Source organism: Uloborus diversus, chromosome 3 (assembly GCF_026930045.1).
Source record: "Uloborus diversus isolate 005 chromosome 3, Udiv.v.3.1, whole genome shotgun sequence".
Lineage (NCBI taxonomy): Eukaryota > Metazoa > Arthropoda > Arachnida > Araneae > Uloboridae > Uloborus > Uloborus diversus.
In genome coordinates this window covers 114821171-114846789 of record NC_072733.1, presented here as the reverse complement: position 1 = coordinate 114846789, position 25619 = coordinate 114821171, and the positions used below count along the sequence as shown (strand labels likewise).

Below are 25619 nucleotides of genomic sequence, written 5' to 3'. Positions count from 1 at the left end.
CATTTTTTTGCATTTTCAAAAATTCGCTACGAGCTTGCGTCACTTCCAAAATGTCAGTCTTTTGAATTGCGACATTTTTAAGGTCACTTAACCTCCCTTCTGAATATCTGGCGTGCTCGATAATTTTTTTTTTCTTCCTATACTTCCGGATGGTAACACCTAACCATGCAAGTCGGTGATAAACATGCCTTTAGTATCAGAGACACGTTGGAGCAATCGATATCTGACTATCGATATCTGACAAGCTCGAGAATGTCCATGTAACTGTTGTTGTTGTTGTTTTTTTACATTTATTAATATCAGTTAACACTTTTCCCACCACTGAAGTGGAACATCATATAACATTTTCTTCTTCTTATAACCTAAACTACATAATCCAATAGGTCAACACGACGCTCGAGTAAATCCACATTTAGCATCATGAGCTCCCCTACTACTAGGATATTTCGGATCATAAGAATCGCAGTCCTCACTATATAGTAGTCGCAAGCCAGCCTCGAGATCTAATCAAATCAACTACTCTCTCTCTCTCTCTCTTTTTTTTTTTTTAATTTATTTTCTTACAGCAATGACTGAGAAGCATTTTCATTTTTGTTGAACTAGTTTAATTTATGTTTTATTTCTCTGATTACAACATTTTTGTTATTTTATAAACAAGTTCTATCATTTTAGAAATTTGAGATCACAATGACCGATGTGTGGCTTTGCCGATGTGTGGCCAACGGTGTAGCTGCAAACAGCAGCCTTTATCTCTGCAAATGACCAATATTGAAGGTTGGAAACTCATTGTGGTGCTGTTGGTAATGGAAATGGACTTATTCTTAGAATTTTCTACAAATGCGACGAAATATTGTTCGTTAAAAATATAATATAAATACATTTGAAAAGAGGATGAAAATCTTAATTGGAAATCCAATTTAATCATTGAGCTCCATTTTGCTGGAGATTAAAATCAATTAATTCATATAGTAGTAGAGGAAGTTCATCAATGTCGGACCCCACCCCAAGTAGGACCATCGGCTTGTTTTGCCAAAAAGGTGGTGCATACTATCGGTCGAAATCTAAACTATTATTAAGCACAATTATTTTTATAATGCACTTTGTCAACAACCTGTGGTATCACCATTGCTCAGTTTGGGTGAATGTTTTCAATGTTTGTTCTTGTGTTCTATGAAATGTTTGAAGTAGGAGTTTAAAGAATCATCACTTCACTTCCAAACGGGTAAGAATTATTATATTTACTAGTATGTAGTAGATGAAAGGAATTAACTGGTTATAAGTCTTTAACACTTCATTGCTGATGAAACCATGTTACCCAAAATGTTTTTTTCTCCTAAATCCTAATGCGTTTCAATGTAGGACATTTTTTTGTGTTATTTGCATTATCTGGCCACATATTTAAAGAAAAAACATAATTGTGCAATTAAATTGAGTATTTATCATTTTAGTAGTAGAGTAGTATCTTCTATTAGTACAGTTTTCAAAATTAGTGAATGGACTATTCAGTGATCGTAAAACAAAAGAAAATTCCTTAACATATTTTCATTTACTAGTTCTTTAATCTATAAACAAAAATATGCAATGCTTTTCTTTTATTTTTCACATTATTCGCGAACTTTTTTTCGAAGAGTGGAGTTGTCCTAATAAAGATCATTTTACTAAAAACAATTTTTCCCACATTTTTGCAAAATTCAAAAATGTTATTTCAATTTTTCTTTTTTTTTTTCGGGGGGGGGGGGGGGGCGCTTACGATTATGGGGTACTTGAGCTACAAAATAAAGCATGTTTTATCATTAGACAAGCTATTTTATTTTAAACATTAATGAAGTGGTAGGAATAAAACGAATTGAGGGCCCAACTTAGGTGCAGTTCCTCTATCATTTTGAGCACATGGTCAAATTCTGCACCAAGTTTCGGCAATACGGAGCTGCAAGTGGTTCTTTGCACAGGCATACATGATACTAGTGGTACCCACACGGCCTTGTCCATCGTAGAAAATTAAAAGGCCATTTGGTTTGCCACTATATTGACAGGCAACTTCGTTTAAGCGCATAAAAAGGTTGTTTTTCAAGATATCTACATATTTTCAGTACATTAAAAAATTTCCACCATTGACTACTAAGATGATTAGTCTCCTTTACATCAAAACTGGTTTTTTTTTTTGTTTTTTTTTTTGCGAGAAAAAGGTAAAACAAAAATATGGTTGCATGTGAAGTGTGGTTCAATATTCAGGAGTTAGCACTAGTTTTTAACTGAAATTTATTGCTTACTGTTAACAAAAAAAAAAAAAAATGCTGCTTCAAGGAAAAAAACCCTTGCTTTGCCAACACTTGATTGCAGCAATCCATGCTTCTCTTGCTTTCAACTGGTTTTGACTTGGACTCTTAAAAGGCTGAGTGCCAACAATTTTGAGCTGAATTGTTATTCATGTAAGCTTGTCACTTAGTTTGGCACATCATTTTCGGTTTCAACTTTGAGGAATATCACTAAGTTGTCGTCAGATGCTAGCCATTTTATAACGTCACTTCCATTCCATTACTTCCGTGATTTTATTAACACTGTCAGATTTTTACTTTCAGATTTCTGAATTTCAGAAAGCTTCTTTTCCCCCTTGAATTAAATTAATACAAATGAGACGACCAGCAACAGGCTCTGGGCCCAGCTAGGCTGGCCCTTGTCAGTTTTTTAGTCCCCAATGCAGATCAATAGCCCTCTTAAAGCTATCCAACCCCTTGCTCAGTTCTGACTCTTCCGGTAAGTAGTTCAAAGTGCCCACAACCCTACTGAAGTAGTAATTTTCCTAATTCCCAGGTTAGCCTGAGATTTGAATAGCTTAAAACAATGACCCCTAGTCCTGCTTTCCGTGAAAAAATTTAACCGATTAACATCTTTAGAACAGTTCTATAACAAGAAAATGCAATGTTTGATATAAATGCAGTCAAATGATAATGAATCTAACACCAAACTGTTAATTGTCTAAACTCTAATCTAAACTAAGACAAAGTAAACATTTCTCCTGGAATTCGTTCAAATTAAAATGACTTCATGATTTAAAAGGAAATAACATAGTAAATTAGAATCTGTAATAATAAACCGATATCGTACAATTAAAGAATTTTCAATTTTAGCTTGACTTCAACTCTAATACATTAAAGTATAAAAATAATACAAAAGGTAAAACAAAAAATAAGCAACAAACCAACAGAAGCCTTACAACAGTTTAAAAGAGGAAGGAATTTCTTTTCTAGCTGAAAAAGTTAACTAATGCATTGTTCCAAAATTGAACACTTTAAAAAGAATGTTGCAATAGCGATATTTTAATTAATTTATTGAACAGAATTCCATAAAGATTAAGAAAATAAAAGCAGACGACTTTTATTTAATAATTCTAATATTTCCATTTAACTCCTTTTAATAAGACAAAGAGGCAAAGATTGCTTTGATTTCAGCCCCTGCCTGTGCTCATCGACATAAAAATTAGTTTTTTTTTTTTTTTTTTTTTTCAAGATGCTTTTGTAGTTTTATAAGTATTTTGCAGCTAGTCCTTTTTTAAATAGTTAAATTTTATTTTTGAAAGCTAGACGGTGAAAATGCAGTTCATTGAACAACCTCTGACGCTCATGGACATACACATCAATATTTTTCATGATGTAATTTGTATTTTTTTTTTAGAATTTTTTTTGTTTTAAAGGAATTATTGCATAAAATTAATTATTAAAAAAAAAACTTAATTTTTTCAAAAAAGAAAAAACATTAATAAATAATTTTTCTTCTTTGAAATTTTATTTTAAAATGCAAATGCACTTTTCTGTCTATGCCCATAAAATTTTGCAGCAAATACACTCAAACTACTTTGAGCCAACAAGTGTTCAAACAAAGATGTCCTGTTTTAAAACTTTTACCATTGATACGGCGATCAAATCACCACAATTAAATTTACAAGTATAAAGAAAATATTTCTTTAATGAATCAATAATATTTTGGTACCAAAAATAGTTTATTATTGCAAACCAATTTATTTTAATCTCATTGTGAGAACTTCATAATATATATATACATATATAAGTCATCTGAAAATAAATAACAGTACGCTGCAACTGTCAATTTTTGGAATGCTTTAGCACACACAGAAAATGTCTATTAAAATATATATACAAAATGTTTCCTCATGTGAAAATAAATATAATTATTTATGTACAAATACATAAACTAATGCTCTCATACAAAACTAATATTAAATTCTCCATAATCTTTCCCCAAGTCTAAAAAGTTTTCTTTTGCTTTCAAGGAAATTAAATCAAGATTTGCATCTCTAATTTCATCACCATCTGATATATCATCTTCTGATGTTAAACAAAATGCAGGATTAGAATGTACTAACTGGCGACTTGGAGGTCTTGGAGGTGGTCCTCTGGACATAGCTTTTGGAGGAACTGGAGGTGGTTCACAAGACAGTCTTCTCAAAGGTACTTGTGAGAACATAGGTTCTTTAGATAAATCTCTTTCTAGTGATGAATCTTCACTTTGGTTAAGAGATTCAGTAGTGAATCCTAATCGAGAAGGAGACAGGGAATCTTCAGATTGAGCTCGTAAGGTAACATCAACATCCAAATCCAATTCAAAGTTTTCATCAGCAATTAATGTGGAGTCCATGTTTGGTGTAGGAGATGAATTTACTGGTAATAAAATAGGGTCTTTGTGCTCATGAGATCTAGAACAAGGAGGTATTCTTAAAGGGTTTGATAAGAGATCATTATTTGGTTTTGAAGACCATGGCACACGTGGAGCTTTTAAATCATCAATTATTGAAGGAACAATACCTAAATTTTTCAAAAATGTTTCAGAGCATGTAGCCTCAAATTCATTTGAATAGGAAGATCTAGAAATATATTTGTCATCCTTTTGTGATCCTGAATACATATCAGATCCAAAATTATGTTCCATTGACTGCAAAGCAGTTGCTAATCCAAAATCAAGATCAAGGCTATTTAAAGAGGAATTTGTCTTCATGTCCATTTTTACAGGCACAGGACAATTTTCTTTGCCATTAGAGGGATCCTTCATATTAATGTCAAATTTGATATCAGGTGCATGTTGACTTTTAATGCAATGAAGATGAGATAAGTCAGGTGTTTCTGAAACACAAAATAAATAGTTATCAAGAGATAATACCAATTTTGACACAAATTAAATGTCAATAATTACTAAAATGTTTGAAAGCATGAAATATTCAAAACATTTTATTTTCACTGAATTTCACTCATTATCAAAGGGGCAAAAGATTAGGGTGGGAAGGCGGGATTCTCACTGAAATTTCCGATTCCCTCCAATGGTCCAGGCGAGAATAGATGAAGTTCAAAGGGGAGTTCCCCCTGTAAAAAGCTAAAATTAAAATTTTAGCCTCTGCATAAATAGAAAATAACTTTAGAAGCTTCATGTATTTTCAATTGGGGAAAATCAAATTTGCCTTTGTGAAAAAGGAACCAAATTACCCATACTCATACTACCCCCTGCCCAAAATTCATGTTCTAAGAGGAGAAGTTGGCACTGAATCTGGTGATTTTTTAGAATCATCAGGAAAAAAATTGATGAGAATCCACAAAAACATGACATAGGCTCTTTACTTTCATTCATCACTCATAAAATTTTGAGTAAGTTGGGAATTTTAGGAGCTTCATAGAAATGCTTCAAAACATTTTTGCTTTGTATACAAGAAACTGTGGAATGATGGTTAGTGAAAGAACTACCCAGGTTCTGACTGACGGATGTGAGATTGCCACAACTATTATAATTTTCACATTTTAATTTACAAAATGTAAGTCATCTAAGAACACATTTTAAGAAAAAAATGTTATTTACAGATGGATTCTGTATACCAGCATTAAAGTAAATGAATGTTTATCAATCATCTGAACCATCAAAAAAATAGTAGCAACTATTTTGTTTAGATTCTATAATGCTATAAATGACTGAACACTTTAAATTTTAGTGATTTATCAAACATCTAAGGAAACATGGCTAGATAATTTATCCTGAAACTTCAGGAGAGTTAAGAACAAATAAAAACTCATATTTCAACCAAAGTTTTATCCCTAGGGCAAATAGGAGACCAGCAACAAACTGGCGATTAAAAAAAAAAATGGAATCACCATGTAAAAAGCAATGCTTGAAATGTGTTTAATTGCTATTGGTACTTTTACGAAAAACTGTGTGTGACTAACGCAACGTGACTAACGTAACCATCGAATAACAAGCAATGAATGCATATAAAAAACTTTTTGTAATTAATCTCTTGCTCCTATATTACTTTTACACTTTTTAGGAACCTTTTTTATGTTGCATTATAGTTCTTTCTTTACTTTTTTTTCTATATTAGTGTAAGAAATTGAATGGAAGGATTCAGTTCAATTAACTCAATTTGAATGTGTGAAAAAATAAATAAACTGCTTTTACTAACTGAATAACATCATTTTTGGGCTAGTTAAATCCTAAATATCTCTCTTTTAAAAAATTAACTTTATACAAATTGATAGTTTCACCAAATTCTAGTATTCTGCTGATATACTAGTTATCGTCATAAGAAACTCTGTAGTACTTTTCAACGGCATATTATTTTTCAAGGTTTACTGATTCATCGAACGAATAGTGTTGTGCATCCTGAATTAAAATATAATATTGGAAAAAAAATATTCGAACATTTTTGCAGAATGCATTTTAGTTCCAGATATCACCGCAAATGTTTAAATTTCTAAATCAGAGTTTCCCAAACTGTGGTCCGCGCACCCCCAGGGGTCCACATGCCAGGGGGTCCGGAGTGCTCTCCAGTTAAAACGTTAAATATAATTGAGATTGAAGGACGAGTAACGATTTTTTAATTCAAAACGAAAGCACATTTATGAGGAATAAAAAAGTTAGCAGTCTTCCCTACCCCCTCGGAATTCTTGGAAGTAAACAAACTACATTTTAATTAATGTTGTGTACATGACGAAGTCCATAATGTTACAAAACTATATTAAGTAAAATGCAAACATTGAGGCCCATTTTTACAGCCGTGATATTATATTTCGACTAAAACATTTGTAATTTTCTGGAGGAGGTCCGCGGAGGTCAGAAGTTTGGTAAGCTCTGTTCTAAATGATGATTCATGCATTGTAGACAGTAGGTCTACAATGATAGTAGATATGACACAGATGTAAGAAAATAAAAAACTCTGTTTGGTTCAATCATCTGGTTCAGTTTTCAAGCAGAAAATAATACATTTTCGTGACTAACATAACGTAAATAGTTTCAGTGAAATAACCAAACTAATTAAAACACTTATCTTATAATGTATGCAAAAAGGACAGTCAATTTTATTGGGCAAACATCTAATCTTTTAGAACAAACATAGATCTTTTAAAAATTAGCAAAATATTTTTCATTACACAAGAAAACTTAGATGCATGTTTTTGCGTACGGTAAGCCTTTTCTACAATCTTGCACGTTTAGAGCCAGAAGAAAAACACCGAATGAAATTTTTGCAAAATGTTATTGGCTTTATGTACTAGAAAGTATGGTGAATGAAGTGATAGGTCACAATTAGAGCTTTGTGGAAAAAAAAATTCTGCGGTTAAGGTTGATATTTCTATGGAATGGCTCAAAAGAAATAATTTCCAAAATTATAACTTACCTGAAAATGTATTGATGTTGTGAAAAGAATTATGTGGCAGCAATGCTTTGCTTTCAATTAAAGATTTAATTCCATTCCTTTTTGAAGCAGAAGGTTTATATATGTAAGCCATTTTATCTACATCTGACTTTGAATCAGAAGAACGAAATAAATGATCAGATTTCAGTACATTCTTCTTCTGAAAAAAAAAAAAAAAACTTTTACAGATACAAAATACAGAAAAATATTAAGACAACATTCATGTGTCTTTATCCAAAACAGCAACACTAATGCTCAGAAAAAGCCTAACACAAAAGATTCAAATTTGAAAAGATATTTATAGAGAAACACAAATTTGTCCTTTTAGGGATCAAAGCTTTCTTTTTGGCAAATTTTAGCAATGTTGGTGACAACAAAGTAAGCTTTGCAAATTTTAAACGGCTGTGAAAAATTGGAAGATGAAATATAAAGCTGTTAATACAGAGAAAATGTATTTAGGCCTGTATATAGGCATGTTAAAATTATACAACAAAGCCCCAATATGGGCTACATTCGGCTGATCCCTGTGGCCGATTGTTTTGTTTAATGTTACAAATCAAAAAGCACAATAAATGACAATGTTTCAAATTTAGAGCCAAATATTCAAAAATTGTTTTCTGAAAAATAACTGCATTTAATAAAAGTAGCATGGTAATAATAAGAACAAATTATTGGTTTTCGATTTTCTTTTTTGTCCTATATTTTATCATGTTATTAAGAAAAGCTTTAAATGAATGAAATTTTATATGTGTTCTGGAACGTAAGAATAGTTTCAATATGAGGTGCCACCCTTTGGTAAAAAAAAGCATGGGCACCACTTCAATCACCCACCCAACACCCAAAAAATCCTAGTCTTCCTAAAGTGTATGAACAGATTTGTTTTTTAATGGTACCAAACTCAGCAACATTTGGTAATTTCTAGACAAAAATGAGGCCAATGAAGCAATAATCTAGTCAGCATAGGTGCTTGTATAAATTGCAACATTATTATTTAAAAGTAGTGACACAGGAGAGAACCATGTCAGTGTTGGTGCCAAAAATCCTCTCCAGTATAATCTTGCCCTCTCCACTGAGCTGAGCTTTTGCATTGGCCAAGCCCTAGTTTCTGACCTGGTTGACATACCCTCTCAGCGGCCCTGATACATTTCTCGTAAAAATAGTGAATGCTTCTTATAGAAAAAACGATATAAGATTTTAAAATATGCCAATTTTCAACAATCATCTAGTCTAGTGATTGAACAGCAACATTTATTAATTAACTGAGTTTAGGGCTATTTTCAAACCATATCGGTCATTACTGGCACATAATATAAAGTTACATGTGATGACTTCATTCACCAACAATCAGAAGTCTGCCATGGCAAGGTTAAGGGGAGTATCTGGAGATTTTTCATTTTTAATGTGCTGTAGTTTTATTGTAAATGTTTGCTTATTTGGTTTCCGCTGAAAATTAAGCACAAAAATAATGTCAGACACTAACATTTCCCAATTGTTATTATGAAATACAAAACACATTTCTGCAGATACTGTGCTTTACCTTCCCACAGCAGAAGTGACCTTCAGATGAACATATATACGCACACACACCTGAATTTTAATAGCATAGATTTTGTTTTTACTTTGTGGAAAAACTGGTCAATTACTAATTGACGCTAGTCATTTTCTGACTAAGTGGTAAACAATAAACAAAATCTCCTTTTTTAATCATTATTGATCATTATCAGGCCTTAAAATTGGCCTAAAGAAAAAAAAATCTTCATATAATCAGCAGCAGCATATAATCCGTGGATAAAATGATGTAAAAAAATGAAGTTTTGATTTAACATACAATTCTAGCAACTAAATTAAAAATGGCAAGAAGTGATAATTTTAAAGGTATAATCAAAATTAATTTACAAAATAACGATTTCTTCTTGAAATCACGATTACAGTACCCTAATTATTTAAAGACAGAGTCAAAACAAAGGAGCAAACAGTCTAATCTTATGCAAATAAAGACTTTGTCCGTTACTATATGTTGTTTATTTTACACAGTCTGAATCGCGTAAGAGGAACATTTAGGCTAGTATGTGAAATAAACAACCTATAGGCAGTGACGGAACATTCAAGCTATGTAAAATAAACAATATACAGGAAAAGTCTCTATTAGTGTGTGTGTGTGTGAATCCTACAGTAAATATTGATGTTCAATATGTTGTTGATGAGAAAAAAAAATCATAATCTGCACCTCATTAACTTTACTTTTTTTAACAAATAATCCATGGATAAACAGGAAAATATGGTATAGTAAATTAAACAGAAAAGTGATTTATGATTATTGATCCTAATACATTTATTGACACACATGAACATCTTGAATTTTTCTCCAGTGATTTTTCCTGTGAAACTAAATAGAACTTGTAAAAACTTCCACTAAATGGTCACTTGCTATCCTATTTGACATATTTCTGTTACTTTATAACATCAATTTGAAGAGTACAAAATTTTTGGAGGTAATTTCTGTACACAATAAAACAGTGTAATCTTCAAGAAAATAATCCTTAAATTCATATGTTGCAAAATATTTGCTGCTCTTTCCTTGTTACCTTTGATAGATTTAAAAGAAAAAGTTAAGAATTAAAAATAATTCAGCTTAAAATCTACAGCATGGCAATGAACAGAATATTCTTCTCACATACAAAAGTTTCTATGGAAATTGAATGTTTAACATACGTTCTGAAATGTTCTTACCGAATTACATTTTTGAACAATGTCTACTATTCCCAAACCATCAAATTCAGGTCTAGCTTTTAAGAGATCATCAAATATTTGATTTGTCAGCTCTTCCAGGTCTGGAAAAGAACAACTTGAATGCATATCATTTGCCAAGGTTTTACAACCTTTCTGGTCTGAATTCATGTCTGAAAATACATTAAAATTTAAAAACAAATTACCCAAGGCACATTTAACTTAATCAGTTGAAAAACTCACATAATATAAAAAATTTCAATGGAACCATACACACATTTAAAAAATACTAGTTGCATAATTCGGCGTTGTATGGTCTGCCTCCAAAACAAAAATGATGTAAGTGACTCTTGTTCAACCCTCAGACGTTAATTAAAGAGGAAAAATTAAGTGTAAAATTTCCCTTCACAATAATGACAGCAGTTCTTAAAAACACTCATTGCAGGAGGATATTAGTCCGTAAAAATTACCTCTCCAGTAAGGACATTAGTCCCTAGAAGAAAAGGGGACAACAATTCTAAAATAAAGTTAGCACTGTCTTTGAAAATCCTAATTAAACTGCGTTCCATACGGCGTGAGCTACCTCAATTGTTACATTGTTCCCTGACAGGGAAAGGGACTAAGGCTGCATGATGCATGCCCGAAATTTGCTCCTGAATAAATAAGGAGAAATACAGCCAAAATAAATTTTGACATTAAAGCAAAAACAAGTCTTGAAATATCAACAAAACCTAAGAATCTTCACTGAAAAGCAGGACTACAGTTACCAATAAGGGAAACTCAAAAATTCTCATTACTAAACACATTACTCAGAAAAAACCCTCATTAGCATGAGAACAACAATCCCTAAAAACTACAATTAAATTGAGAACAAAAATTCATAAGTAAATTCAAAGGTTCAATTAAATTTTTTTATCAGAATTAAGACAACAGTTCCTGAAAAATCCAATAGGAATGGGGACAATAGCCAGCGAAAAACATTTCCCTAAGTTCCACATTGGAATAAAGAAACCAGTCCCTATAAACCCTTGGATAGAATAAAGGTAGCAGTTTTCCAATCAAGTCAACCATTGTTTTAAAAATATCTATCGGGAAAGTAAGTCTAAAAACTGCATTCAGGATAAAAAAAAATTCTAACAAAGCATTAACAGCACACCTAGGATGGAAAAAACATTAGAATTGAAAAAAACAGCACTAAAAATTTCTTTTTGTGTAAGAACTAGATTCCCCAAACCTCCTCATTAAAATGAGGACACCGATTCCTCAAAATCCACATCAGCTTAGACTATTCTCAAATAATGTTAAATACATTTTAGGTTCCAATTTGATCGGCATTAAATACAACAGCAATGAAAATTTTAATAAAAATTCAAAATAAAATTTTTAACAACTGTCTTTAGGCCTTACAAAAAAGGAAAAGACTTTAAATAACAAAAAATATTCAAAAGGAGATTTTTTTAATCCCCCATTATCAGAGAAATCTAAAAACACTTAAAAAATTTTATTTGTCCTTGCTTGAGGAAAAATGGCAACACACACAACATGGAATTTATTCACCCAAATTCACTCCATAAAGAAAAATCAATATCTAAAACAGACAATTTCAAACTTTTCTCCTGGTTCTTCCCCTCTCCGTTCCTTTGCACTGTAGGTAGAAAATCTATTGAGCAAGTATTTTTAGGGGCTTTCCAATGAAACTAAACTCGGAAAATTTCAAATAAAAAAAGAACTATTTTTTGAATTTGTTTTTGAAAGACTATAAACCTTCCCAGCATCAACCAGCACAAACTAAAAATTTCAAGAAAATCCGCCCAGTCGTTTCCGAGTTTACCCCAGACACACACGATTAAAGCTTGTGCTTTATTTATAGAAAAATTACAAAAAACACTTGACTTATGAACCTAAAACCAATAAAATAAAAAGTTTTATATACCATGTTTTTAAAATGAACTAAAATAGTATAAAATGATGTATCTCAGCTTCATGTAGATTTAAAGCCTTGTACAGATTCAGAATTTCTGGTGTTTGTAAGTTTTAAATGACTATCAATTACTAGTAAACTTTAAAAGGAAAAATATGGAGTGCACGCAACGAATTCAAGCATTTTTAACTTATCCCTCTGCAAATAGTATAAACTGATGTATAAGTCTTCTCACTGATAGCTATTATTTACTTCTATAAGTATGTATGCACACCATGATTTTCGTTTCAAAGATTACATATATTTTGATAGCTATTAAAAGCTTACAATCCCAAATTTTTCAGACAATGTGTAAGAAATTTGAATGTATATAGGGCATGAAATCTACATGAAGCGAACAACAGGTTAAAATTTTTAGTTCATTTTAAAAACATGATATATTAAAAGTTTTTTAATTCATTGATTATTTTCTGCTTTTCAGTATTGTGTGTCTGAAATGTTTCAATCAATTTTAAATACTTGATCAGACAACGACAGAGACAATTAAATTGACAATAACAGAGTTTGGTAAAGTTATTCAGTTGGTAAAATTAGCTTTAAAAATAAACTGCATGATAAATAACATTGTAACCTTAAAAAATATTTAGCTTTACTTCCATTTTCATGTACATCACATTTACTTGCAAGCAAGTGTGTAAAGCTAAGCATCTGCTGCAGAATATATTTAATGTGGCAACATATATTTATCTGTGAATGAACTAAAAACACATAGCCAATTACAAAAATATAAGAGAGAGGAGTTAAGCGGAAATTAACATATCTGCTAAAAAATTGCAATTCAGTCCTATAATTTATTTACACTTTTTCGTGTTTTAGCATTTTCATCGAAATATCGCCAATCTGTAATATGTTTTGCATAGTGTAATTTAATATTGTTTCAAATCGTTTTTCACCAGTTATCTTCTTGGACTTTCAAGCTCATTAAGACAGCTTTACATCACCAAATAAAATGAAGAAATACAATTTTAAAATAAGCACCGCTGATATTGCAATATTAAAAACTCATTGTTAAAGACAATTAATAAATACAATATGCAGTATAACCTCAATTTAACGATTATCAAGAGCCAGGCAAAAATTATTGTTAAATCAAGGATATCGTTAAATTAAGAAGCATAGACACTAAATACAGTCAAATTTGGACCAGTGAAGTGTATCATTAAATTGAGGAAATTGTTAAATCAGATAATCATTAAATTAAAGTTATACTGTATTGCATTGAATGAAAAATAGCCTTTAAATAATTTCACTTAAAATCATTTTAAAATAATTGTTTAAGACGATTTTTTACAAAAAAAATTTTTAAATAGAAAGTCTAAGTTAAGCCTTGAAAGAAACTGAATTGACACATAGAGCAGACCATTTGCAACCATAATAATGAAAATTTGTTTCTTCTCGTTTTAAAATTTTAAACTTGCTTAAGGTTGCCAGGTTTTTCCGACATTAGCCGCTTTGGCTAATTTCAATAGCACGTGCCTAAAAATAAATTCAAAAGCATTATGTAAGTTGAAGTAAGGCTTTTTTTTAAAGCAAAACTGTTGCTTGACCATCTTATTTTAGTTTATTTTCTTTTTAACATTTCAACTAATTTTATACGTTTTTTAAATGATGCATTTAAATTTTATTTTGAAAAAACCAAATGTCTTGAGACTTTATATTTTGTTAAGACTGTTGTTGTTATCATTTGTTGGTATGGTTTGTGGATCATCAGTTTTTATGGATATCATGCTATATGTAGCATTTTCTGGCGTAAAGTGACCAACTATACTAAAAGTACTCATTCCAAGTAAAAATCTCGATTGGGACAAAATCGTGAATTGCAACATAGTATGAAAGGAAGTATTGGGTTTTAAATTGATTTCACCATAGTAAAATTGGCTCCAAGTGTTGATTTAATTGCATTCAGAATCTTATATATGCGATAAGATGGTTGCGGTGCATTTTCAATCCTAGCAATTTTTTAATATTAATTGTTGCAATGTTTAGTCTTAGAAACTTTTTTTGGCAGTACCGTGAATTAAATATGTATACGAAATTAGCTCAGAGCTTCCCTAGGTGGATGACTGTGGGGGAGAGGAGGTCTATTTTCAGTAGTCGACTTCTTATAGCTGAAATGATTATAATGCAGATGAAGTGATTACATGTGGGTCATTATACAAAAAATTTAGGTTTTTGAAGTTGGAATTCATGAAAAAAAAATTCAATTTTTTAAAAAAGTTACTTTATATCGTTCCTTTAGGCACCTTTTTACTCTCACATAGTTCGTCACATTCTTTATTGGTTATTTTGTAACTTTCCTTTGTAGTTAAAATTTTGGATGTGATTGGAGGGTAAGGGATATTAAATATATATTTTAAATGTTATTTTTAAACTTTTCATTTAAATAAACATTGCATCTTGAATGAGGAACATGATTTGAACTGATTAAAATGTACACATCTTTCTTAAAATGGACTTTTAAAGAAAGTTGTATGCTCCATTACATCTACACTGTAACGGAGGATACAAATACTAATGTTTTGCTATGATCATTATGTTGATTTAGGGTTAACGCAAAATGTTATTTAGAATTTAATTTTAAAAAAGTGATTTTAACTATTAAAAAATTTTTTGTACATAAACAATTCTTTCCTTTTTAACTCAAGAACGGAAGATACACAATGTTAAGGACCTATTTGACTTCAAAGAGAATATAATGCTGAAATTCTTTCACACTATGTTCTTTAGTTTCACTATGAAGACCCAGAGTTGAAAAGGGCTAACTTGTTATTCTAAACCTCTGTAACGAGCTGCCAGTACTGCCATCTATAGGAAATTCTATTATTTAATTAAATCCTGAATGGAGGATGCAAGAAATACTGTGACAATGATTCAAAAGATTATGAATGCTACATATTTTTTTATTTTACAACATAATTCTTTTAACCTATTAAAAAAACTTCAAATGATTTAAATTTTACTATTAAATCTGTTATATTTTTTGTATTGAGTAAATAAATGAAAAAATACATGAGAAGAAATGTGTTGGGACATGTAACAGAGGCATACAAGTATCCCTCTGTTCTGTGAAAAAAACATTTAAAATTTTTTATAACATCATTAATTCGTATTGATCATTTTCAAAATTTGTTATACTTTTCTAAATCTCATAAAAAAGTGCTTAAAAATAAATATTTTTGGAATTAACCACCCTGGACCTAAAAAAGCACGTTTTTTGTAGAATGACCCATGTGCATCTCTCATTTTTCAGAAGCATATCCAACGACTGGCGATAACCTTAATATTTCGTTAACGTGATGCTTTTTAAGTATATTTGAAAAAGTATCGAACCTTAGGAAAACAAGAGTTGACAAAAAAAAATCTTTTAAAGCCGAACGAGGCTCGGTCGTCCAGGTATTTAAGTATATTTGAGAAAGGAATGGAGACACGCCAAAAGAGTGACTTTCTGGTTATTCAAAATTTTCTGAAAAAAAAATTAATGAGTTATGTTTTTAATAAGAATGGAATAACACTGGAAAAGTTAACTATTAACAAAAGTTCTATGTCAAACAATCCTTGTGTTAGGCTCCTGGGACATAATATTCTTAGGATTTTGGAGAATCACCCATATGAAGTACAGTGCAGGACTTCAGAATACCAAAAATTCAGAACACAGAAAACCAGAATATTTTGCTCGATTTTCTCACCATTTTTTTTTTAATACACAATTTTCGCAACTTTTGAAAAAGTGTGAGCTTTTTTTTTTTTTTTTTGAAATACCTAAAAGAATTTGAACGGTTTCTTTAAAAATATCACATTACACACATATAATTTGAGAAGTTCAGAACTAAAAAAAATTCAAAGTTGAAGGGTCACCTTACACTTAAACAAATTTCTGAAATATTTTTCTGAACAAAACTTAAAAAAATACCTTCAAAAAACTGAAGTTTCCCCTATTTTTTTTCCTTTCTATTGTTTGTTTCTCAGTGGTATTTTTTTAAACTGTAAATTCTAATTTTCATTTAAAATATTTGAATTCAGATAGAAAGATGAAAAACTGTTCCAAAATTTAATTTACCTAACAATTTTTATGTTTGCAATGCAGAATAGAGGGCTTTTTTTAGCTGCAAAACTAATTGTTTACAACTGAAAAGTTGTGCAGTTTATAGAGAACTGCGTTATATAGGTCGGCGTTATAAAGGTATTCTACTGTATTATAAGAATGCAGTTGATTTTAATTTTCAAAACTATCCCTTGGGAGCTTTGAATGTTGATTTTGGTTTAAAAACATAGCTCACATTGGGGGGGGGAGGTTATCAAAAGTTCTTACCTGAAGCAGCAAGACATAAATTCCTTGTTTCAATTACAATTCTCTGGTTATCTATAGCTATGATGGGTGCATTTTTGACAACAGGCTTCTGCAAGGATGCCTAGTAATAAAAAATTACAATTTTTAATTAGAAATTGAAATACTTCAATAAGAACATAAAATGATAATTTAATACGTTAAGAAAGATTTCATTTCCAGATTTTAAAAAAAATGTCAATTACACACACAGAGGAAACACACACACAATATTTGTGTGTGTGTTTCCTCAAAATGATTATTGCTATGACAAAGCAATAACTCCTATAAGTTGAACATTTTTGCTTTTTGACTTTAACCACAATTGGGGGTTCATACAAACTTTAGATAAATTCGGTAAAGCAATTATGTTTTCCTACATCTTACACAAATAATTTATTTCTGATCAATGTCAGGATAAACAACTTAACAATAACTTAAGAGAGGACAGAAACTGAAAGAACAAGGTAAAATTGTTTAAATTGCTTTTACTAACTTGCATAAGCTTTTAATGTGATGGAATTTCAGTTTTCTTTATTTTACAGAACTAAGCAGATCCTAAAATGTTGCCGCACATTTGCAAATGCATTACCGTTTCTATAAAATGAAGAGTTGCATGAGGACCATAACCAGACTTTTCTTTGAGAGAGGGTTTTACCAAACACATTTCTTGTGAGATCTATATGATCAATAAAATTTTATTTCTTCGGTGTAACAGGTTATTCAAATGAGAGGGCACTGCTTTAAGGACACAAGCAAATGTAAAAAATGGCGTATCTATGCAATGAAGTAATGAAATCTGATGTGTACACTATATAACTTCATCTGTTAAATATTTGATTTTTTTTTTTTTTTTAACTGAAAAGAATAGAGCATGTGCACTCATAAACACACATTCGAAGTAATACTTCTTAAATTCATATTTTTTGACAGTTATGAGATATGTTAAATACAGAGTTTGGCGCTTTCAAATTTAAAGATTTAATGTTTTTGTTAGCATCAGGCAATGTGAAAATTTGAAACAGGGTGTTTCGTTTTAACCTGCAAGACCTATATTTTTGCAATTGTTAGTCCTAGATCTATACTTCCAATTGCAAAAACTTTCAAAATCAGATGCAGAGTTAAGGTATTGAAAGTTTGAAGTGAAAATAAAAATAAGTCAAAAAATACAAAATTTTAACTTTTTATATGGGCCCCAGGTCCCCTAACTTATATTTAGGGAAAAAATCTCCACTGAGAAATAAATTCAACACAAAAAGTTTGAAATTAGTAAGGCCAATGTTCACTGAGATATGAAACGCATCGTTTTGTGACTTACACCATTCTTCACTCGCCATCAATAGCACCTTTTGGGGGAAAATATAGCGGTTAACAAGTGTTTAAAATTATATGTGTGCATAGAGTGTGGTTTTTGAAATTGTGGGAGGTATTATAGTGTGTTTTTATGTATTACGGTATAACAATTCCACTTATTGTTGAATAGCGATGAAAAATATGAATACCTTGTTTATCTTACTTTGATGACTTGTCATTCTTCTGAAAGAGCGATAAGCTCCAATCTCATCTTCGGTATGGTCCCTTAAAAATTGGAACTGGAATATCTCCTTGAGTTTTGGTCGCACAAATGTCTAGTTTTTTCTGTCAGTAAAAGCTTTCAATGCAGATTATTTCTCTAAATATTATTTGGGGGAACTAGGGCCCATATAAAAAGTTAAATTTGTATTTTTTGACTGATTTTTATATTTGCTTCAAACTTTTAATATCTTAAGATCTGCATCTGATTTTGAACATTTTTGCAATTAAAAGTATTTATTTAGGACTAATGGTTGCGAAAATAAAGGTCTTGCAGGTGAAAACAGAACACCCTGTATGTATCTATATATATATATATATATATATATATATATATATATATATATATATATATATATATATATATATATATATATATATATATATATATATATTGTTACAAATCCTGTAAATAGTAATTATTGTAGGAACGTAACCTGTAAATAGTTTCCCGTAATGAATATACAACCCCTTTTCATATCGCTAAAGTATACCACCCCCTATTTCCTTTTTGTTCATTGATAAAATTTGATAACGGTCTACTACTTTACAGAAGCGTGTGGAATATTTGAGAAATTTCTTTTCGGTGTCTATATAAGCCGTTAGCGATGGATAAACGGAGAGTTTCGATTGATATTTCGAACTGAGAGCATTTTTGCTCTGTTTATTGCGAGGCATTTCGCTGTGTTGTTTTCGTATTTGGAAGTAAATACGTGTGTAAACGTTGATTTTACGGTGTTGTGTGATAATTGCTTAATTGCTGATGAATAATTTAGCAGTTGTTGACGATATCTCCTGTACATAGTGTAAATAAATTTCCTGTGTTTTTATCAAGAACTGTGTCATCCTTTCAAGAAAGTGGAAGTTGCACCGAATCCGTTACAATTTGGCGCCCAACGTGGGGCTACTTCTGGACTTTCTTGGAGTAAGTGTGACTTTGGACATTTTTTTTCATAAAGACTTTTTAAATTTGGACTTTGTTTTTATGGTGATTACTCGCGCAATGGATGAACAATTAAAACAACTTCTTGACGCAATCACCTCTGTAAAAAGTGACTTGACTGCAAGTTTTACAGCTAATCAAGAACAATTAAAAAATGGTATGGCGGCTAATCAAAACCAATTGAAAAGTGATTTAACGGTGCTGAAAAATGACCTAGTTTCTAACCAAGAGGAAATTTAAAACGATCTTACTTCGGTAAAGACTGTGATGGAAAATAAATTTAATGAGATAGAGCATCGAGTTGATGCTATTGAAGGAAAGTTTGAGGCAGTTGAAGGCCGATTCATCGCAGTGGAAAATAAAATCGAAGAGAAATTTGAAGAAAAATTAAGTTACGTTGAAGGCCGATGCAATGCTGTAGAAAATAAACTGGAAGAAGAAGATAGAAAATTTCATCAACTTAAAGAAGACATCTTTAAAGACCTGGAAAGGAGATTGGCGACCGCGGAAAGCAGCTCTGTACAGTTTGGCGCTCCCACATCGGTTGCTCGACCGTTGATTAAACTTGCCACATTTGATGGGAAAACTTCGTGGCAGGTTTACAAAACTCAGTTCATGATAAAGGCGGAAGCGAACGGATGGGACTCTGCTACCAAGGCCTGCCATCTTGCAGCATCCCTGAGAGGTCACCAGCGGACATTCTTCAGACCCTTCCGGACGGCCCGCGCCTGGATTTCGCCGCCCTCACATCTGCGTTGGAGCTTCGCTTCAGTGAGAAGTGCCAGAAAGATTTCAGCCGACTCCAGTTGAAGTCCCGTTTCCAGAAAACCGGGGAAACCCTGCAAGAGCTTGCGGCGGACATCGAGAGACTGTCTCATCTTGCTTTTTGCGACTGTCCTGCGGATGTTCGAGACAACCTGGCACTCAACTACTACATCGACGGGGTTCGAGATCCGGAAATCCAGAAAGCTCTACGGATGGCGGATGTCAAAGACCTGAATTCTGCTGTTGTGTATGCGATGAAGTTGGAGGCCGCCCAGCAAGCAACCCGTGTGGATCGCCATCTCATCCGAACTCTGGAAGCTGATGAGTCTGATTCCAGGTCGTCCCACCTCGCTGAACTCGTGAGACAACTCGGTGACTTGGCAAGACATCTGAGCAGCATAACAGCCCAAAAGAAACAAGAGCAGAAGTGCTGGAAATGCGGGTAGTGAAGGACACCTGCGAAGGAGTTGTCCGGCTCGCCAAGCTACGCGAGGGAAGGAAATCACCACCACCAGAGCTCTGCAGATTTCCTCTTCTAGTAGTGGCAGTGATGGACTTTTCATTTACGCCCATGTAAATGGGAATCCTTGCAAACTGATTGTCGACACTGGAGCCAATGTGACAATCGTTAGGACAGACGTGGCTCGTGAATTTGGATTGAAACTGTTGTGGACATCACCACGCGTAAGTCTCCAGACTGTGACAGGCGACAAAATTGAGATTGAGGGTAAAGTGGACTTGGAAATAGTGTTTGGGAATGCCACCTACCATCATACGGCATTCGTTGCGGATATCACGGACTCCTTCATTCTCGGATTGGACTTTTTAAAGAAATACGACTTCACCCTTGACTTCAAGACTAATGAACTGCACTCGATGAGAGAAGACATAGCCATCTTCAACGTTGAAAATGATGTAAAATCCGCTCATCAAATAATAGCCCAAACAGATTTATGGATTCCCTCAAGGTCAGAATCATTAATACCTGGCTCCCTTGAAGAAAGCAATAGTTTTCGATTTGGACTCATTGAATCCCCCAACTTAAGCAATAACCCAAAAGGAGTGCTGGTAGCATCTACGCTTGTGGACCTTTCTAAGGATGTAATTCCTGTAAGAGTCGCCAACGTGAGTGAAAGGCCAAGGAATATTCGGAAAGGTGAAGTGTTAGCAACTTGTACTCCAGTAAACTGCATCATTAGAAGAATCAATTCCCCCGAAACTGTGTCTTCTGAGTCCTTGACATCAAAGTTAATTGGGAGTGCGCCATTATCGAAAGATCAAAGAACTGCTGCGGAACAATTGGTGGACGACTTCAAGCATCTGTTTTCATCTACATCGGAGGATGTGGGCCGGACGAATTTAACGCAGCATAGGATCTACACTGGAGAACACGCCCCTATTAAACAGCATCCAAGACGACTACCGTTCGCCAAGAAGGAAGAGGTTGAGACCCTCCTGAAAGAGATGAAGGAGAATGATGTAATCGAACCTTCGACCAGTCCTTGGGCCTCTCCCATCGTCTTGGTCCGAAAGAAAGATGGCTCCACCAGATTTTGTGTCGATTACTGGCGGCTGAATGAAATCACCAAGAAAGACAGTTACCCTCTTCCACGGATAGACGACACCTTGGACACTATGTCCGGACACAAGTGGTTTTCGACCCTGGACTTGAAGAGCGGCTACTGGCAGGTTGAGATACACCCTGATGACCGAGAAAAGACAGCATTTACAACTGGACAAGGCTTATGGCAGTTTAAAGTGATGCCCTTCGGCCTCTGCAATGCACCAGCCACGTTCGAGCATCTTATGGAGACAGTGTTAAGAGGACTTTCATACGAATCCTGTCTGGTCTACTTAGACGATATCATCATTGTGGGACGCAGTTTCGAAGAACATCTGGCTAATCTTAGGAAGGTGCTGCAAAAGCTTAAGGAAGCCAATCTGAAGTTAAGCCCGTCCAAATGTAATTTGTTCCGCCGGGAAGTGAACTACCTTGGTCATATCATCTCTTCTGAAGGTGTACAAACCGATCCAGAGAAGGTATCTGCGGTCAAGGGTTGGAGTCGTCCCGAAAACATCCATCAGCTGCGAAGTTTCCTGGGGCTCTGCACGTACTACAGGAAGTTTGTAAAGAGTTTTTCCAACATTGCACGACCTTTGCATAAGCTGACGGAGAGCAAGCAAAAGTTTGAATGGTCCAAAGAATGCGAAGATGCATTTCTACGACTGAAGGAGGCTTTAACGTCAACGCCTATCCTCGCCTACCCTCAGCCTGAAAAATCCTTCATCCTGGACACTGATGCGAGCAACGAGGGCATCAGAGCTGTTTTATCCCCAGAAATTGACGGCAATGAACATGTCATCGCTTACTGGAGCAAATGCTTATCAAAGTCGGAGCGAAATTACTGCGTCACCAGAAAGGAGTTACTGGCCATAGTGAAAGCTGTAGAACACTTCCATCATTACCTCTACGGCCGAAAATATTTGCTTCGGACAGATCATGCCTCATTAACTTGGCTTTTGAACTTCAAAAATCCGGAAGGCCAGATAGCCAGATGGATACAGCGGCTCCAGGAATATGACATGGAGATCAAGCATCGAAAAGGGTTATCTCACGGTAATGCTGACGCTTTATCAAGAAGACCCTGTCCTGAGAACTGCCACTATTGTTCCCGAATCGAGAAACAGTATGGAACGACTAGCCCTACCGCCTATCAGGTGACAGTGACTCCAATATCATCAGAACCTGATCCATGGAGTGACGACCAAGTTCGAAAAGATCAACTTGAAGACCCCGACATAAAACCAATTTTGGAGTTCATGGAAAGTGACAGTCGACGCCCTAGCTGGCAGGACGTTTCCACCTTCACTCCTGCAACAAAAAGATACTGGGCTTTATGGAACTCGCTCCATTTACGGAACGGCGTACTGTACCGAAAATGGGAATCTGATGACGGCAAAACATCTAGGTGGCAGTTACTACTTCCCCGATCAAGGATTTCAGGTGTTCTGAAGGAACTACTTAGTAGTGCGACTGGAGGACATTTTGGTGTCTTGAAAACCCTCAATAAAGTTCGGGAGCGCTTCTTCTGGAGCAAGGCGAAGGATGACGTGGAGAAGTGGTGCCATTCTTGTGACGCCTGTTCTGCTCGTAAAGGACCGAAGAAAAGAAGCAGAGGGAAGCTACATCTGTACAACGTTGGAGCTCCTTTCGAACGAATTGGGATCGACATCCTGGGTCCTCTACCAAGAACTGCTGATGAGAACAAATACATTCTTGTTTCCATCGACTACTTCACCAAATGGCCGGAAGCATATCCCATTCCAGATCAAGAAGCTACTACCGTAGCAGAGACTCTAGTCCAGCATTGGATCTCGAGATACGGACCACCTTTGCAGATTTATTCCGATCAAGGGAGGAATTTCATCTCTGCTGTGTTTAAGGGCCTATGTCAAATTCTCGGAATTGAGAAAACTAGGACAACACCACTACACCCACAATCGGACGGCATGGTGGAGAGATTTAACCGCACAATCCTGAATAATCTCTCACTTATGGTATCCAGAAATCAACAGGATTGGGACAAGAAGCTACCTTTGTTCCTGCTGCCATACCGCAGTGCTGTCCACGAGACTACTGGATTTGCACCATCTCAGATGCTCTTCGGACGAGAGCTTCGGCTACCTTGTGATCTCGTCTTCGGTCGTCCTCCGGATGCGCCTGCATCGCCTGAGGAGTACATCCAGGATCTCCAGGACCAATTGGAGGACGTTCATAACTTCCCACGAGAGCGAATCAACATCGCGGCGGAGAAGATGAAGACCCGATACGACACAAGGTCTACTGGACATGAATTCAACGAAGGCGACAAGGTTTGGTTATGGAATCCCATCCGACGGAAAGGTCTGTCACCCAAATTGCAGTCGCATTGGGATGGACCCTACAAAGTCCTTAACCGACTAAATGACGTCGTAGTGAGGATCCAAAAATCACCTAATGCAAAACCTAGGGTTGTACATTATGATCGGTTAGCCCCATACTATGGCCATAGTTCATGAGTATTACGTAAACAACAATGGTTGATAACATAAAGGTTGTAGATAATTTTTTTGCTTTTAATGTTTAGTAATATTTCTTGTTATTATTGTGTTTCCTATGCATTATTGGTTATTATTTAATATGTGTATTTGTGAACATGTGATTGAAGTTTGGCACCCTTTCTGGGGATTGTACTGCCCGGGACGTGCAGTCCTTGGGAAGGGGGCAATGTTACAAATCCTGTAAATAGTAATTATTGTAGGAACGTTACCTGTAAATAGTTTCCCGTAATGAATATACAACCCCTTTTCATATGGCTAAAGTATACCACCCCCTATTTCCTTTTTGTTCATTGATAAAATTTGATAACGGTCTACTACTTTACAGAAGCGTGTGGAATATTTGAGAAATTTCTTTTCGGTGTCTATATAAGTCGTTAGCGATGGATAAACGGAGAGTTTCGATTGATATTTCGAACTGAGAGCATTTTTGCTCTGTTTATTGCGAAGCATTTCGCTGTGTTGTTTTCGTATTTGGAAGTAAATACGTGTGTAAACGTTGAGTTTACGGTGTTGTGTGATAATTGCTTAATTGCTGATGACTAATTTAGCAGTTGTTGACGATATCTCCTGTACATAGTGTAAATAAATTTCCTGTGTTTTTATCAAGAACTGTGTCATCCTTTCAAGAAAGTGGAAGTCGCACCGAATCCGTTACAATATATATATATATATATGCGTGTGTGTACTAGAGGACCATCTGACAGACGTTCTGTTCAAACTTTGTAAATTGAAAAGTTAAAAAATTTCAATAACCATCAAGTGTTTGAAGCGTTTTGTTGAAAAAAATAAGTAAAAAGATAATGATTTAAGATGCTTGGTGTCAGAATGCATATATTTATTACAACTTGATTTATCTAATGCCCACTGAGCAGTTGTTTTACGAACTATTTTTTCTCCCGTACTTGATGGCTTGTTCCTCCTTTGAGCTATACTCAAAGGATAAAGAGCGTCCTCAGATATTAAGTGTGAAAAACTACCAACCCATCTAGAACAAGTGGGAAATCCTGCTGCAACATCCCCCATATGAAAAAGAATAAAACAATTGAAAGGATATCGTTTAAAAAAATGATAAAGGTAAAAACAGTTCTCTGAATAAGCAAAAAACACTCATCCCCCCCCCCATGTAAAATAAACACATTCTTCAACTAAAATGACTAAAAACTCTTTAAAAGCAAAAAGCAATTCTTTGCAATTTGAAATATTTTGCCATATAAACAAAAAATACAATAAACTACATTAACAGTAACTTTAAAATATAAACAAATGATCATGCAACTCATTGTTTATAGCCAAAGTCGCCAAGCAACCACGTTACTGTAATCCAGCCGATCAGTGAACAAAGCTAAGTTCGACCAATTAGCGGTTCGATCTTTTGAACAAAAACTTTTAAAACTTCATATATTGCCTAATTTAATCTTTCCATCAAAGATAAAAATCTTCCATCGCACTGATCTTTTGCATACAGAGCTACCATGTTGTAATTTATCTGGATGAAAATGAAATTTGTTTCGTCTTTAAA

At 33.9% G+C, this 25619-nt stretch overlaps 1 protein-coding gene across 1 annotated transcript in view; it reads right to left on the bottom strand.

The window, feature by feature from the left end:
• Positions 1 to 3731: 3731 nt before the first annotated feature.
• Positions 3732 to 25619, bottom strand: part of LOC129218132 (regulator of G-protein signaling loco-like) — a 140321-nt gene continuing 118433 nt past the window's right edge. The window contains exons 13-16 of the mRNA XM_054852343.1: positions 16705 to 16804; positions 10418 to 10587; positions 7670 to 7847; positions 3732 to 5135 (exon numbers count right to left, since the gene is read on the bottom strand). Coding sequence (XP_054708318.1) covers positions 4219 to 5135; positions 7670 to 7847; positions 10418 to 10587; positions 16705 to 16804 — 1365 coding nt within the window. The 3' untranslated portion in view covers positions 3732 to 4218. The remainder of the gene's footprint in view (positions 5136 to 7669; positions 7848 to 10417; positions 10588 to 16704; positions 16805 to 25619) is intronic.